The 17,292-nt window shown below is 41.2% G+C and overlaps 1 protein-coding gene across 2 annotated transcripts in view; it reads left to right on the top strand.

The window, feature by feature from the left end:
- Positions 1–17,292, top strand: part of LOC308394300 (NACHT, LRR and PYD domains-containing protein 12-like) — a 168,294-nt gene that overhangs the window by 83,178 nt on the left and 67,824 nt on the right. Inside the window, exons 7-8 of one of the 2 annotated variants that reach the window (XM_080878553.1) lie at positions 2,528–2,701; positions 3,377–3,868. In XM_080878553.1, the coding sequence (XP_080734679.1) occupies positions 2,528–2,701; positions 3,377–3,389 (187 nt within the window). In that variant the 3' untranslated portion in view covers positions 3,390–3,868. Of the gene's footprint in view, positions 1–2,527; positions 2,702–3,376; positions 3,869–17,292 lie in introns of those variants that run through there. The other variant, XM_080878555.1, reaches the window with a different exon arrangement.

Raw genomic sequence — 17,292 nt, 5'->3', positions numbered from 1 at the left:
ATCAGCTGTGATTATCTGGCAGCAGCACTGAAGTCCAACCCCTCCCATCTGAGAGAGCTGGAGCTGAGCTCCAACTACAACCTGAAGGATCCAGGAGTGAAGCATCTGTGTGGTTTCCTGGAGAGTCCAGGATGTAAACTTGAAACTCTGAGGTCAGTCAGCATGTTTTAGTTGTGCTGAGATGAATATGATGTGAAAGTTGTGCTGACACTAAACTGCAGACATCAGGCTGATATTATACTGATCCACACTGAGGATCTTCATGGTAAAGTCTGTTTTCTTCTTCTCTGGTTTAGTCCATTGACTGCAGCAGAACAATGTTCACATTTCAAACCTTCAAAGAAGAAGAAAAATCCTCCACTGGAAAATTCACTGTGAAACTCTCAAACTCTTCATTGCACCTTAAAGTCTGTCTGACACTGAAATCCAAAGCAAAATGTGCGTTTGCTTTACAGACAGCAGTCCAACACAAACATACACACATCATCCAAAACACAGTCCAACATCCAAATCTCCTCCACTGCCAGCATGAATGATGGGAAAGAGAAGGAGGAACACTCTGACATTCAGGGTTAGAATGAGTTTCATCAAGCAGACTGTGAAGATCAAAGCTGCATTAGAAAGCTTACATGAATGAATGAGTGGACAGAAGTGGACAGAGATCATCTGAAGCACTTCAAAGGCTTTAAATCAGCACATTTCTCTTTATTCTTTATCAACTCTGTTAGTTTCTCTCAGTTTTCTGTGGAATGAAGCTAACAGCAGGCTAATAAGATGCTGACCAATAGGTTTCTATTAAAGGTTGTAATTTGTATATGAAAAAGTGCTTTGGCTCAGCAGGGATCAGCTTACAGGTAGAATACAGCTGCTGGATGGGATTAGCATGTCATAGCTATCTACCAAACTGCTAACTGGGGGATTTCAGGCCATCTATGGATCATTTTTGCTAACTGTTTATTCAGCTTAGGCTCACAGGGCTGCAGCCTGTGCCCTAGCTGTCATAGGGCAAGAGGCGTGGTCCACCTGCACAGGTGAGCAGTCCATCACAGGGCCAACAGAGAGAGACAGAGAAGCACTCCCTCACATCCACACCTACAGCCAATGTAGAAGCACCAATGAACCTAAGCAGCATTTCATTGGACTGTGGGAGAACATCCAACCTCCACAGAAAGGCCCAGCTGACCAACAAGCTTCAACCTACAACCTTCTTGCTCTAAGGCACTAGTGCTAACCACTTTTGCCCATTTCAGCCCAAATCCTGCATCTTCCTGTTTCTGACTCCAGGCCAGCTCCACTAACACTTTCTCATCAGACACTGCCACCTAGTGGAGGAAGTCTTAGTTCCATTTGAAGCTTCAGATTACAGTTAGTTCCTTTACAAAGAGGTGGAGGTGGTGGGGCCACAGCACCATCATCACTGAGTGCCATAGGACACTTAACCTTTGTTTCCATATGCTGGGAACTTCCTGTTGTTCCAAGGAGGACTGGAAAATGTGTGAAAATCTCCCAGTCAGTTCCTCACAGCACACTTCAATCATTTCCCTCCCACAGCATCAGGACCAGGGCTTTTTCTCTCTTTGGTCCCACTAAGAGATTTCCACACAAACACCTCATCAGTGGGACTCTCAGAGCTACCAGCCCTTTGCTACAATCACAAAGCTCTTCATTGAAATCAATGATATCAAAGCTGGAATCAAATGAGTCCAAGTCTTCTGCTGATTCAGCATCACATTCATCTTTGCTCCTTGTCCTGCATCCCCACCATGGACTTCATTCCTTTCCAAGCCAGCCTTGAGTGTCCTTTATTCAGCTCATCCTCTGCTTTACTTTTACACCTGATTTTAGCTGCTTTATCTCTCTTTCAACAGGTTTCTGTGCCTCAATCTTTTTCTTCTCTCCCTCATAACAAGACAGCTTCTTCTGCCTGAGAACATGTTGGAGTGATTTACTAATCCAGGGCTGCTTATTGGGGAAAATACTTCCTGTTTCCAAAGTAATCCCCATTTTTCCCAGAAAGAAATGTCAGTAGAAATCGATGATCTAAGTGAGAACATGAGCCTTTAAAAAGTCCCAGTGGGTGCAGTCAAAGCAGTCCCTCAGTCCCAGTATAGAGTCTTTGGTCCAGACTGGAACAGCTGTGTGCCCAGTTTGAGCTCTCTTCAGTGCTGTGACCTGACAGACCCAGAGGGGCCATCACGTCACATTTAGAAGCTCCCCTGATGGAGCCACAACACATGTCCAATACTTAGTCTGTCTTGTTGGACCAACTGGAAGAAATGATTCAAGGACTTAGTCACAGAACAGAGATTCAAATCTCCAAAATCCAACTGGCTGCATCAGGACATATAGTCTGAAACTCTGCACAGTTTCCTGTTTGAAGCTGCTTCCTGTTGGCTTCAGCTGTTTGGAGTTTCCATTTTCTAAACTTCTACATTCTGAACCTTCTTCAGCTCTGAACAGATGATGAAACACTGAATGATTTCAAGCACTTTGTCTAATAAACTTACATCTTTCATTCTTTATACAGATTGATGGACTGTGGTTTGTCAGAGATCAGCTGTGATTATCTGGCAGCAGCACTGAAGTCCAACCCCTCCCATCTGAGACAGCTGTACCTGTACTACAACAACCTGAAGGATCCAGATGTGAAGCAGCTGTCTGATCTTAAGAAGAGTCCAGACTACAGACTGGAGACTCTGGAGTAAGTAGAGTGATGGAGTGAGTGGGTGGTGCTGTCAGCAGTATTGTACTAAACACAGTCAGTATGAAACAAAGATCCAGTGTTTCCTGTAAAGCTGCAGCTTCTCAGTGAAGCTGTGAGAGGAGAACGGTGACAGGCTTCAGGATTGGACACAAACACTTCCTGTTTCTCACCTTTATGGTCACCATAGTAACGGCTGACACGCTCTGATCAAACACTGTCAACAGCCAATCAGCTCTCTGAACAAAGCAGCACGCAGACCAATGACTGCATTGATTTCCAAGTTTAAAGCAGTGAAGAACACAGTCTGTAGGTGAGGAAGAATTTAGTGAGAGCAGATGTTTGGATGGAATTCCTCCAGTTAACAGCTGGAACCGTCCATCTGGATTGTTGGGCTTGTTGTTGGGGTTCCTACAGAGCTCAGAGTGGACACACCAAGGTTCTTCTAATGAATGAAAGTCCAAACTCAAACTAGGAGGGAAAAACATTTTCAGCAACTTCAATAAAAATCCAAAGATTAGAAAAAGTGAAGCAACAATGAGTCCTAGTACAGTCCCAGCACTGACGTCCCTGCTGCTCTTTATACTGGATGTGCTGCATCACTGACTGACAGCTGATGAAGAGTCTCTGGAAACACTCGTTTATCTCCTCTGCTCTTCCTCCTTCTCTCTGCAGGTGGCAACCATGATGGTAAACAGGACAGTGTGTGTGCTGAGAGAGGAGCAGCTGTGTCCTGATGATCCAGAGAGGTTGAAGCAGCAGCAGCTTGTGTGTAGAAACTAGAGATGGACCGATCCGATATTACGTATCGGTATCGGTCCGATACTGACCTAAATTACTGGATCGGATATCGGAGAAAAATAAAAAATGTAATCCGATCCATTAAATATCATGAAAGCACCTCACAAAACTTGCAACACGCCGTAACTCGCCTCAGAACGTTAGCACTCGGAGCAGTATGCATCACGTGATAGAGCAGCTGTGGCATGCGGGACCTGTCGGTGGTCTGGATAGCATTTGGAGCTTCGCTAGCAACCCGACATTTCATCTCCGACAAAGTTATCCCCGAGAGAAGTAAAGCAGGTGTGTAAGTCCATCTCTGAATGTTTGTAAAGCATTCCCACGTTAAGCTTAACGAGCGACTGCCTCTCGCTCTCGCTGCTACTTCAATCATGAAACTGCTTAAATGATCAGCTGATCGGCTTTTCTGTCGCGAGTCCGTGTCTCTTGTTTGTTTTTGGTCCACTTTGCGCCAGAAAGAGCAAACCAGCGGCTGAACAACAGCAGCCCATTAAAGCTTGATAAGCTGTTGTTGGAATTTATTTAATATTACTTTCTACACCAGGATCCTTTTTCTATGCAGCTGACGGCTGGTAACTGTGCAGGGGCGGATCTAGCAAAGTTTAGCCAGGGGGGCCGATAGGGCATGAACAGGGAAAAGGGGGCACAAAGACATACTTTTCTTTCTTATTCTCATTTAAAATGTCTAGCTTTTAATAAATAATTATCTGACACCCAAAGTTTTAATTTGATGCAAAATAAATAGAAGTCCATTACTGTATATAGTGACTATTAAGTCTAATATATATACCCTAGTAAGCTATAGTACTTTTTCCTTTGGGAAGGTACCATCTGTGCAGTCTGCAATTTTGTTGAAGAAAGATGTTGAATCTATTTAATATTTCTTGAAAAAGAATTGATTTCTGTGCATTTTTTTTTCACACTGCATCAAATTAAGGTTGATTACGTCGATTAAGCATCATGAGGTGGCGCGTGAGGGGTGGTTCCCTATTTTTTATTTATTTATTTTTGTTGTTGCTGGGAGTTGGAACCCTATTAGTTAGGTTGCTTAATATTTACGCTAAGTACTCTTTAAAATACCAGAATAGGGAGGATGGTGTAGGTTTATGTTTATTAGATTGATCAGTATTGCTGAACTATGAAATATTTTTTATGTATACAGGTATAACAGAATAGCTTTAGTGTAGTTGTTGTTTTAAACTTGAGTATGAACTTGCAGACTTGCAAAATGCAGCAAGATATTTAAAAAACAGTTTTGTTGATTAAAAAACACTATATTGGATTCATATCGGTATCGGCAGATATCCAAATTTATAATATCGGTATCGGACATAAAAAAGTGGTATCGTGCCATCTCTAGTAGAGACGCTCTGACTGGGCCATGTTACTGGGAGGTGGAGAGGAGAGCTTCATCCAGCAGTGACTGACAGAGGAATGAAGTGCAGATGACTGTCAGTGCTGCAGAGTGAACTGCTCTGAGAACAGCTCCACTGTCAGACACAATGTAGAGTCCAGCATCAGCCCTGTGTGTCCCTCTGGATCTGACAGAGGATCATCAGTGTATCTGGACTGCTCTGCTGCTGCTCTGTCCTTCTACAGTCTCTGCACAGTCTCTGTCTCACTCTGGAAAGATTTTACAACTTGTTGTAATTACAGAACGTTAATATAATATTCAAACATGTGATCTTCTCTTTATTTCTGAATCTTTACCAAATAAAGAAAAACCAAACTAACAAACAGAAGCTGTCGTGTCCTTTTTCACCACATCTGTGAATCTTTTCTGTGTTTTTCCTCTTTTCCTCCTTCCTGCAGCTCCATCTTCATCATTCTGTGTCCAGTATATGTGAACACGTCCAAAGCATCTGAGCCTCATGTTACCCGTTTGTGTGAGTTACGCCTGTCATTGTGTTGTGGTGTATAAATAAGGGGCAGGAGACAGCGCTGGATCTCTGAGTTCTTTACTCTCAATTTCTGCAACATCTGCAATATCTAGAAATGCAAACCTGTGAGCTGTGTGTGTTGTGCGTCTGCTCGGCCACCTCTCCTCCGGCCGTGCTGGAAGCAGCTGTGCGTTTGACAGTTTTATCGACTCGACAATAATCGAACAAATTAAATGTTCAAAAATATCAACTTAAGCACTTCAAAGTCAACAAAAAGCTTAAAACAATGAAATAATATTTCACTGACAAAACAACAGCTCATAAGAACGATACACAAAATAATACAGAAACAAACAAATAAAAGTTATTAACCAGGATCCATGTTTTTGTCACAAACACTGAATCAGCTGATTCACTCTTTATGTTTCTGAGTTTGTTTTGTGATTATAGTTCTGGTTTCTGTTTCTGTGTCTTCACTGTGTCCCACGTCTCCTTACTTTGGACTCTGTGTTATATTTCCTGTTTTACTTTGACAGTCCTGTGTTACTGTTTCCTGTCTCGTGTGTGTAATTGGTCCCAGCTGTGTTTCCCTCCTGTCTCCCGTTCCCTGATTACTAAACTGCGTCCACGCCGCCGGCGCTCCTCTCCACAGCTGGATTCCAGGATTTCAGAGCATCCAGCTGTGGTGAGTGATGGAGACACTTTCTCTGCTCCCTCAGTAATCAGGACAGTTTATTGAACATCAGAGGACATAAAGGACTGTTTTTCACCTGCCCGTTCTGAACCTGGACATTAAAGACTGCTGGCTTCAAGGACATTAATCCCAGTGTCAGCCAGCCAATAACAGCCTGTGTTTTTCAGCTCTTTAGGAGTCAGAAATGAGAAAGACACAGACTGCTAACCTCTCCCTGCAGGAAATAAGCTCCGCCTCTTCCTGTCCTGTATATGAGTGATTCTGACATGAGACACAATGAGTTTCCTGTTTATTGTGACTTAAAGCGAGCAGCAAAGACACTAAACTGTGTGTTTCCAGCTGAAGCTGCTTTTTGTGTTGCTCCCACAATCCTGTCTAAAACAGTCAGTGAGGAAAACTCAATGTGACTTCAGAGTGACAGAGGTAAGCGACTCATGTTGTAACTGACGTCAGACGCCGGAGATTTTGGCGGAAAATTAAAGTGAATGGTAGTTTAGAATTGAACAAATTCCTTTAAGCTTCAGTATTACCAAATACACTTATCAATAGTCTTCTAACTAACAATATTTGTCTAAATCATCTCCAACACCCTGGAGAACAACGGGGAGAGTTTAGAGGCTCTCCAAGATTACATTGATCAGTGCTTCCAGGATCTTGTGATGAAGAAGGCTCAGAGTGCAAAACCTTCATCAAAACCCACCTGAAGCTGCTGGAGGACACGGTGAAGATCATCGCCTTTGATAGAGTGCATCGCATCGGCCCCATGCGGGCTGCGACCAGGAGACCACGTCCTACTGTGGCCAAGTTCGGCCACTTCAAACAAAAGGAACAGGTGAAAAGTCTCCGTGTCCATCGGTGTGTCTCCACGTCTCTCTGCCTTCTTCGTGTCATCTCTGTGTTTCCCTGCTGCCCTCATGTTTTCTGCTTTGTCTGTTAGTTTGTCCCAGTTTAGGTTGATGTTCGCTTCTTCCCTCACCTTTGTTATTTTCACTGTAAATAAATCTCCACTCGCATCTCCACCGCCGTCTGCATCTTGGTCCTCATTCACTCCACCACACGACTGCTGCCCCAGCCGTGACAACTTTTGATGTTTCCTCTACATTTACCTTTAAAAATTATTTACTTTGCCTTGTTTGGTATCTTTTGGCATCAGATGGCCGACTTCTAAATGGCCACCATGGTCACCACCGAACTTGAGGAGTTTGCCCCTCACATATACTAATGTGCCACAAACAGGACTTTAACATCACCAACCATTCCTATGTTATTACGGTGTATCCATATAACTGGCCCACCCTGTACAGTTATGCTTTCATGTTGACATACTGTATTAACACAATTCAGGGAGGATTCTAGGATCAGAGCTTCGGGGGGCTGAGCACCCAGAGAGCTGCCCAGCCAGCCAAGATACACTTTACTCGTCACAATGAGACTTCTTCCCCGTCTCTGTCGGTCCCTGCATCCTCCCTGTCCTCATCGTCTGTTGTCTTCGCCTCCTTTTATCAGTCATCATAATTTTACCGTCTCTGTGCAAGTCTGCAAATTTCTTTATTAAATCAAAAGATTATTAAATCCATCAAGTCTCTCTGTGCCTGGGTCCTCGTCACAAAACATGCCATCACTGTTTTGTACTTTTTAACAATTTAATCCCACATTTGTGAAAGAAAAGCAAAACACTTTTTTGAAAAGTCTGTAACAAAACCATCAATTCTGATCAAGGTTATTTAAATGCTGCCAAAGAAGAATGGATTGGAATAAAAAAAATACATATCCTAACCTTAATTACTGGAGGAGAATAATGAATGATGCTCATAGTGAGTAAGAAGTAAACTGAGTGCATATTTTGGACAGAGATTCACTTTTAATGTGTTTGTATAATATAATACAGATGCATAAAAACACTCCTGAAACAGAATAAATTATTACAAATAAATTATTACAAAATATTAAAAAAGCCTTCTTCTTCATGTTGAGGACAGCTTTGACTTCCTGTGTTACCCACGGTTTGTTATTAGGATAACACCGTACCGTCTTAGCAGGGGCGACCGTGTCCACACAAAAGTTGAGGTAGTCTGTAAGACAGTGTGTCGCCCCCTCTATGTCCTCACCATGTGGGCTCAGGAGCACATCCCAGTCTGTGGTGTCATAACAGTCCCTCAGAGCATCCTCCTTTTCTGGGGTCCATCTCCGGATGGAGCGCGTTGTGACCGGCTGCCTTTGGACGAGGGGTGTGTATTGTGGCTGTAGGTAAACCAGGTTGTGGTCTGACTTCCCTAGTGGGGGGAGGGGGGTGGCTCTGTATGCATCTCTCACATTAGCATATAGTAGGTCAATTGTCCTGTTGCTCCTTGTGGGACAATTCACTAGCCTAGTTACTGCATATTATTGGTTGTTGCTGTGGGTTCCCCACTGTGTTGGTTTTTCCTTGTGTTTTTCAGCAGATGATGAAATAGATTTTCAGTATTTTTTCTCTCTTCCTCTCCATCTATTTCTCTTCTTCTCTATTTTTCCCTCTTCTTCTGTTAACTTTCTCCCCAGCTTATCTTTTTTCTTCTTTCCTGACCCCCGTTCTGATTCTAATGACTCAAAATAAAGTAAAATCAGAATCAAATTCTAATAAAATATGACTATCAAGTGGACCAGTATAGCAAAAACCATGATGGTCGCAGAGGCCACAGAGCCAAGTGGCAGGATTTTCAACGTTCAAACCAGATAAAAAACAGAAATTAAATGGTGTTAAAAGCCATGAATTAAGGCAATTCATTCACAACATCATTACAAGTTTTACTGGACGTTAATATTTTTCTCTTTTTTCAATGCAAAACAAAATAACAGTACACATGATGCTGGCAAGTTAAAATGTCAGTGTCTTTTATAGATAGCATGTCTAGCATCATAGTTTTATAGATCACGTAGTCAGGGTAAAAACTCCATCTCTGATTATTATTGTACATGACTGTGACATGCAGCGGCCTCAGCATCATGATGAAGGCGACCGGAGGAGATAGTTTGGTAGACATCGATGTTTTGCCGATGAAGGCTCATGTAGCGGTCCTCTTTGTCCTAAACAACAATTTACACTGTCATTTACATTTAATTAAAGTGCAGCTTAAAACACAGACATAATGCACTGCAGCCTCGGCACAATTAAGTGTAAAACAGAACTATGGAAAACTCACAAACATCTGGCGAGTTTCAGATCCTGTTAAGTTAGTTAGACCTGATCTGTTTTCTCTGTTAGGATAAAAACATCAGAGGTCATGGGGTGAAAAATACCTCAAAAACAAGACCAGCTATGTCTACAACTAATGTGTGGTGTTTGAAAAGAACCTATGAGATACTTTGAACACCACAGTGGCTGCTGTATGCAGTAATGTGCTCAAGTGATTTCAAAGGGTCATTTCATGAGTTTAAGTGCGTCAGTAAAAGTTTTCACCTGCGAGGATTTCTCCTCAGGCTGTAACCACAGGTTATCACAGCCACACTGATGAGTGAAGCAGCAGCAGAAATGATGGGAACTGTAGCCATGAACTTCATGCCAGAAGAATCTCCATCGTCTGTTGAATGTTGCCACACACACAAAAAAACTTCATTTTGAAAACATGAAAAGTCACAAAATTTGCATTAACCTGTTATATTAAAGTGGAAAACATGTTTATCTTTTCATTACATTAGAGTTACAATTGCATCATTCAAACATTTCACTGATGAAATAACAACAAAGTTGTGATTGGAGCAGTTTTATAATGAAATTTAAACAAATTAGCCAGAAGAACAGCTTAAAAACATTCCAGATGTTCATCTCCTGACTGAAACCTTTCATTAATCCGCTGCAGGCGGGAATGACGACCTCAAACCATGTATGACAGAAAAGAAAGTGTTAACGCAGTTCCAAACATCCACCTTGAATCTGCGGTGTGGGTATAAATAGAAAATGTTTTTACCTCTCACAGTCACACTGAGATGGAGAACATACAATCCACCACGAAATCCACACTCACAGGTGTAGTTCCCACTGTCTTCAGATGTTAAGTTGAGCAGGTGGAGAAACACAGTCTCATTTTCTTTGATCAGTGTGAACCTGGAGTCACAGCCATGAATAAAGCCTCGGTCGTAACGATAGAGCAGACGACACTGTTCTCCTCGGCTCCTCTCTGTGCTGATCTCACACAGTATCATCACAGTAATATTCAGAGTTGTTTTGCTGCATATTTGAGTGGAATCGGGTTTCTTTCCAATTGTCTTCACAAGAGTCTCTATAAATTGTTCCAGTTAAAATGAAACAAAATCGGGATTATAGTTTCTATATATTTGTTGTTGTGGGAAAATCAATCACATATATTATTTCACTAACCTAACTAAAGCTTTCTTCTTAAACACCTGGCTTTACAGCTTTTCTTTTTTAATTATATATATTTACCTTCACTGCTAAAAACCACAAGCAGAAGCAGGAGAAAGCAGAGTTTCTGTGCAGTCATGCTGGTGAGGAAGTAACTGTGGTTGACAGTGTGAGGTAGACTATAGTGAAAGCAGGAAGACTTGCACCCTCCTTATTTCACCTCTTGTGTCTACACTGAAACTTTTACTATGTCTAAAATAGAAGTGCATAAAAGTGGAAGGACAGTAGAAGGTAAACCACCAACATTGTTTAAGCCAGACTGATCTCTCTGTTTATCTGGATGGACATTGTGTTCAAATTATGATGAGATGTTTGTTCAAAAACAAAACTAGTCTGATACAAAGAGTCATGTTTGCCACAGTTTATTGTGTTTGTATTGTATTAAATCTGAGAGCCTGAGTTGGAGTATTATGACTGAATGGTCTCCATTACTGGGAAACAACTATCCAGTGTGAAAAGATGGACGTTTATTATAATATATGAATATTATTATATTAGTATGTCACCTAAAGTTTTATATACTTTAAAATGTTTCATAGAGCTTTATTATCCACTCCCACAGTTCCTGTGCTTCTTGCTGAGCGTGTCTTGTTGTCGTGTTGATGGTTCACTGAGATGAGAGTCTGGTAGGAATCACTCGATGGCTGCTGAAGGTTTGTATAGGGCTGATCTGGCTCATCGTCATCCTTTAGAAAAGTGAAATATTTTAGGTATTAATCAAGTTCAACCCGGTCTACCCACACACTCTATTGATCTTTAAATCTCTCCATCTGTTGCCTGGATTATTTAATGTTTCTGCTCATTTCTGTAAGAGCTTCTTCACAAAATAAAGGACACTGAAGTTGGCACTAATAGTATTATAACACTAATCTGTAATTATCTATATAAGTAGTTAACATCCTAAAACATAAATGTACATGTTTTATGTTTACTGGCAAACTTTTAACTAGCTGCTGTAGATCGTAGCAATAAATTGCTCACCAAACCGTTGGGATTTTCAGGTACAGACACTCCAGATGTTCCTGACCTTAAGCAGCCACGTTGATAAGAAAGGATGTCAGCATTAGTGTAACACTATTCACATTCAAACAGAGAAAAATCAAGTAAGAACATCTACATTTATATTATCTTCTCTCTTAATAATGATAATTATTTTTGGAAGGATAAAAAGTGTTCATTCTAGACATGATGTTTAACATACAGCGAATTCTCATTTATTGAAATGTGATGTTTCCTTTTACTTTCTCTACATGTCACGGACCGCCGGGGCAGACCGTGTGGAGTGAGTGGAGGACCCAAGAGCAAACAGAGGTGAGGACACAAAACCGGACTTAACAGAAGGCGAGCCTTTATTTAGGGCCGAAAACATAAGGAACAAGGCAGCAAAGGAACTGAGGGAAAACCTGAACATAGACTGGGAAAACTATGGCTAAACAAGGTACAAACTAGGACTAGTTGAGGCTGGGGAACTATGACAAGGGGTAGGGGAGATAACACAGACGACGCGACACAGACTACATGAAACACAGAGACTAAATACACAAGAGGGATGATCAGGGGAAGTGGCCACACATGGGAACACAGCTGACACAGATAAACATAACAAGACATGGCAGGAGTAAACAACACTGACGGGAGACTGTCAAAGTAAAACAGGAAGTACACAGAGGTGCAAACAGGAGGAGAGAGAGAGAGCACGGGCATAGTGGGCTGGGGAAACATGGAATAAAACATAAGGAGAGACGAGGGCTCACAGATACACAGAGGGGCACACAGGGGGCAAAAGCCACGAATGGAAAACACTAAGGGAACAACACAAGAGGGCAACTCAGAAAACATGGCCTAAAATAAGGAACGAAATACAAAAATACAAAGAACTAAGAATACTGGGCCCACATGGCCCAGGACCATGACACTACATCTATATCATCTTTGAATTACTACAGCAAAAATAGTCTCACCCATTACTTTTCCTCCAGTAGATAAATCCCACGATAACTCCAGTTATAAAGATGATCACAACACCGGGCAGATAAACGGAAAAAGATTTGTCTGCTGAAGTGTGGGCCTCGTTTGTGTCTAAATCATTGAAAAGATGCATTTGTCAGTAAAATCATTTACTTTCATTCCCTGGAAATCAAAACACAAATCAAACACAGTTTACGTCTACTGAAACTCTGAGTGAAGTAATGAAACCCCAGTTTTATAACCACAGAGCTTTAAATATTGTCACTGTACTCTTTTCTTTTGTCTTCTTCTTCTTCTTTTGCATCTTTTCTGAATATTACTATGAACTGAAATTGGTCCAACTGCTTATATACATTCACTGGCCACTTTATGAGGTATACTTGTTCAGGGTGTAACACAAATATTTCAGTGTTCATTTCATTTGTCAATCACATGTCAGCTTCATCTTCCTGGTTAAATAAAGGTTAATAAAATAATAAAATGTCAGCAAATCAATGCTCAAACAGAGCAACATGGCACATGTTACTGGTCCCAGTGCTTCACAAACTGCTGATCTGCTGGGATTTTCCCACACAATCATCTCTGTTCACAGACAATGGTCTGAAAAATAGAAAATATCCAGTGAGCTGTGATTCTCTGGGTAAAAATGCTGTTTACACATCAAACCTTGAGGCAGAGCGGACCACACTGGATATCACTGCTGTCCTCTAACAACAGCAAGCTGAGGCTACAGTTTGCAAGTCTGGACAACAGAAGACTAAAAAAACGATGCCTTGCCCGATGAGTTGATTTCTAACAGTTCAGACTGCTGGTGGTGTAATGCTCTGTGGGGGATTTTCTTTGCAAACTTTGGACCCTGTAGTAACCACTGAGCATCATTTAAACACCACAGCCTGCCTGAAGGTTGTTGCTGACCACATTCATGTCTTTATGCCCAAAAAATACCCATCGTCTGATGGCTGCTTCCAGCAGGATACCACACCATGTCACGGCGCTCAAATCATGTACGGCCTGCGCAGTCACCAGATCTCAATCCAGCAGAGCACCTTTGGGATGTGGTGGAACGGAAAGTTTGCTTCAAGTAAGAGCAGCTGACGAATCTGCAGCAACTGTGTGATGATGTAATTTCAATATGTCTTGAGAATCTTTGAGGAATGTTTTTAGCGCCTTGTTGTGCCACAAAAAATGAAGACATGTTTGATGGCTGAAGGTGGTCCAACTCGGTTCAAAGATGTACCTGATAAATGAGTCAGTGAGAGTATTTAAACTGCTGTAAGTGAAAATAAGAAGAAAAGAAATGAACAAATTACAAGAATAAAAAACACATAAGCAGGTCAATACAATGCTGACACAGTGCTGAATAACTGTGTCAGATAAAGAAACCAAAATGCATTTACCTTCCACAGTGACACTGATATGGACAATATATGTCCCTTCAGTGTTTGTACACTCACAGGTGAAGTTCCCACTATCAGCTGGTGTTAAACTGGTCAGCTCCAGAAAGGCAGTCTGATTTTCTTTTGTTATTGAGAACCTGGGGTCACATTCATGAGTAACGTTCTCTCCGTGTCGATACAGCAGATGACACTCTCCTCCTGTGTCCCTCTGTCTTTTGATCTTACAGATAATCAAAACAATAGTAGTCTGACTTTCCTTGTTGCAAATCCGAGTGACATCGTGTTCTCTCCTGACTGTCTTCACAACAGTCTCTGTAAACAGGGACAGCAAAATACGGTAAATACAAGATTCAGCCTGTGTCAGAGAGGACTTTAGTTTCTATATTTTGTGAATGTTAAACCATCTTTTTAATCCCATAATAATGTGTTTAGTTTAAACTAAAAGCAAGGAGGTTATAAATTTAAAAATATTAATAATGCATAATGAAAATAGTTTCCTTGTATTACCTTCAGCATCATGGGACACAGCTAGTGGTAACAGCAAAATCAAGCAAACTTTTGATACGTCCATGCTTGTTAACATGTCTGTGAGCCACCGACAGTGAAGAGGAAGATGTGCGGAAAGAAACAAGCTGAAGCTTTCCTGGCTAAGCAGACGTCAGACTGTTGCCCTTCACGGGGCAAGTGTGAAATGATGTAAAAAGGAAGTGTACTGACAGGACTTTCATATTAAAAGGCTGTAAAGTTGAAACACTGTGCGAGCTCCCACACAAAAAGAAAACAAGCTAATTTTTCTTTATCACAGAGGAATTATTACACTGCTAACTGTCATGTTCGCTGAAACTGAAGGATGGATAATATTGTAAAAGTAACAACAAAACTACCATTTATCATAACATTATAAGCATTTTAAACTAAAATAGCGTGTGTTATGGTTCAAAATATTGGGGATGGAGACAAGAGGAAAAACCACAATAACAACACTGGTCCGGTCGGGTTGAGTCAAACGATGATTTTAATGAACACACGCGTGGGAGATGGACACTGATGCAGACAGCCTCAGATCTCAAAATGGTGGAGCATTGCTCAAACTCTTATAGCCTCTGGTGCCTCCACCTTATCATAAAAAGCCTAAACATTCACATGCTTTCTCTCACACAGCGCCTAAGCTACGACCTTGGCTCCCCGTCTATCTGCTCCTGCTGAGATGGGGCAGAAAACTCCAGTATATTCTGTTCTCTTCTAATCAGACAAATAAGACAATAACTTTCTGCGAACAGTATTTCTTATAACTCAGCAGTATAATGCATCATAAAACAATATCATTCATTCATAACAAGTCAGCAGTTTAATGTAATGCAAATCAGTTTAACTAATGCAATAGTTATCAGCTTCTTCTAATTCAGGAGAATAATGCCAACTAAAACTACATAATAATTCACCATCTTTAATTAGGGGTCTAACATGGCATAAAATAATATTATAATCTAATAATTCCCCCTGATGAGCTCATTAGAATAATGAGCTCACCAGCACCCCATAATCCAGTGTGGCCGGGTTCATCTCTTCTCACTCCTGAGGTCCTTTGTCCCCCTGAGGGGCGAACCATATGTGGGATGACCTCTATGTTTGCGCAGTTCAGATGCAAGACAAACTATTATTCCAACAATAGCAGGTACAGATGACACTCCCCAGGTCTCCCACAGCTTTATTTGGTGCTACCTTATACCCTCCAGACGTACTCAGACTAGAACCTCTGTCCAAGGAGCTTTTAGCCTTTTATGTTATTGCTGCAGCTACCAGTGTCGTCCAGTTGGGTGATCCTCTGCTCTTCATTCTTCAACCTCAGGGGTTAGACAACCCTTCAGTCGTGGCACAGATCAGGGGATTATTCTGCCCCGATTTCAAACAACGATCTGTGTATCCTCCAGAAAAGGGAACAGGAAGGTGTCCCCCTTTTTGCCCAAGAGCCTCTCGAACTTCGTTGGTCTGGTGTTCCCGGATTTCCGCCAACCCCTTCATGGTTATTGCTGTGTTTATGGGATCCATCCTTTTGTGGTGACTAGCTGGAGCCCAAACGCCATGACCCTTGGACCCAGTTGGTGTCTTGGCAGTCACTGTGTCTGTCTCTGCTGCGGAGGATCCTCGTATATCTGTGACCTCGTCTGGTGTCTGTTCCTTTCTCTGTAAGAGACAGAAAACCAAAACACCTCTCTTCCTAACCCTAATAATCTAATGTTGTTATCTACTGACCTTCTAGTGATTCAGAATTGGTTTAAAAACATTCAGAATGTTCCAGGGACTTATTCTAATCATATCCTATGTGTGTGTAAGCGTGTTTGCATTTAGCCCTCTGCACTCAAAGTCAATACCTGCAATATATCAGTCCGGACCATCACGCCGAACGAAGCTTATGACCTTCAAAAGACCAAGTGCCAACTCGTTATAAGCACATTTGCAAGGTGTGTCTGAACATTATTGAAACCACTCTTTTTAACAAAAGACAAAGAAATTAACAAATCTTCTAAACGCTATTCAGTTCATTTCAATGATTGATGCTTACACATGGAAATAATGATTTATGCTTCTTACTGATTCTCTACAAAAGACCGGAAACTTCTCGGGCCGCTATTAGCTTAAGTTTTACCATTCCTAAGGTATTAAAGACACAAATGAAGTTATAAAATGTTCAAATAATCCTTGTTTGATGTTAAAGCTCAACTTCCCCCCCCTTTTTTTTTTTTGACACATCCCCATGTGTCAAATCAACGGAGCTAGAACATTAAAAGAAAAGGTTAGGCAGCTACAAGGTTTCCCAGATCGTTAAGGTGATCTGCGTGTAATGTTCTGACTCAGGTATTTAATATTTTAATAAATGTCGTTTAATTAACTGCCACTATTTAAACTAAACTTAAAGACATAATTGAAGAAAAGATCACAAAAAATAACATGATATCAGTGTTTTGTAAGCGCGTGCGGCCTTCTATGCTCGAAGCCTTTTCCCTCAATAGATCAGTCAGACATTCGCGCTGACTGTAGCTTTTAACCCTTATTAACTTGAGCACAACTCCACAATGAGCAACAAGTTGCAATATGTATAAAAATGATCATGGTTACACCTGCAATAAAAATTATATCATTATCCTAACACCTGTAAATAGAAGATTCATCAGAGGTTATAACCATCACAGGAACACAGATGTTAGTATAAGGTCAAAAGCTTCAATAAATGATCATCGATGCAATACTTGTTGCATGATTCTCATACAATAATAATGCTGATATTAAAATAACAGTAAAACACCCCCTTTTGTCCCGTTTCACTTGACACCTAAACGTTTATAAATGCCTCTTTTAAATTTTATTTCCCCCTGTTCTCCCCTTCCTGACCACAGCAGGGGGATCTTAGTTTTGAATCAGCCATGAATCCAGCTCACCTGATTCATCAGTGA

This window comes from Rhamphochromis sp. 'chilingali' (genome assembly GCF_963969265.1).
Source record: "Rhamphochromis sp. 'chilingali' genome assembly, chromosome: 3".
In the NCBI taxonomy this organism is placed as follows: Eukaryota; Metazoa; Chordata; class Actinopteri; order Cichliformes; family Cichlidae; genus Rhamphochromis; species Rhamphochromis sp. 'chilingali'.
The sequence above is the reverse complement of the archived record's forward strand: the minus strand, read 5'-3'. Positions and strand labels throughout refer to the sequence as shown.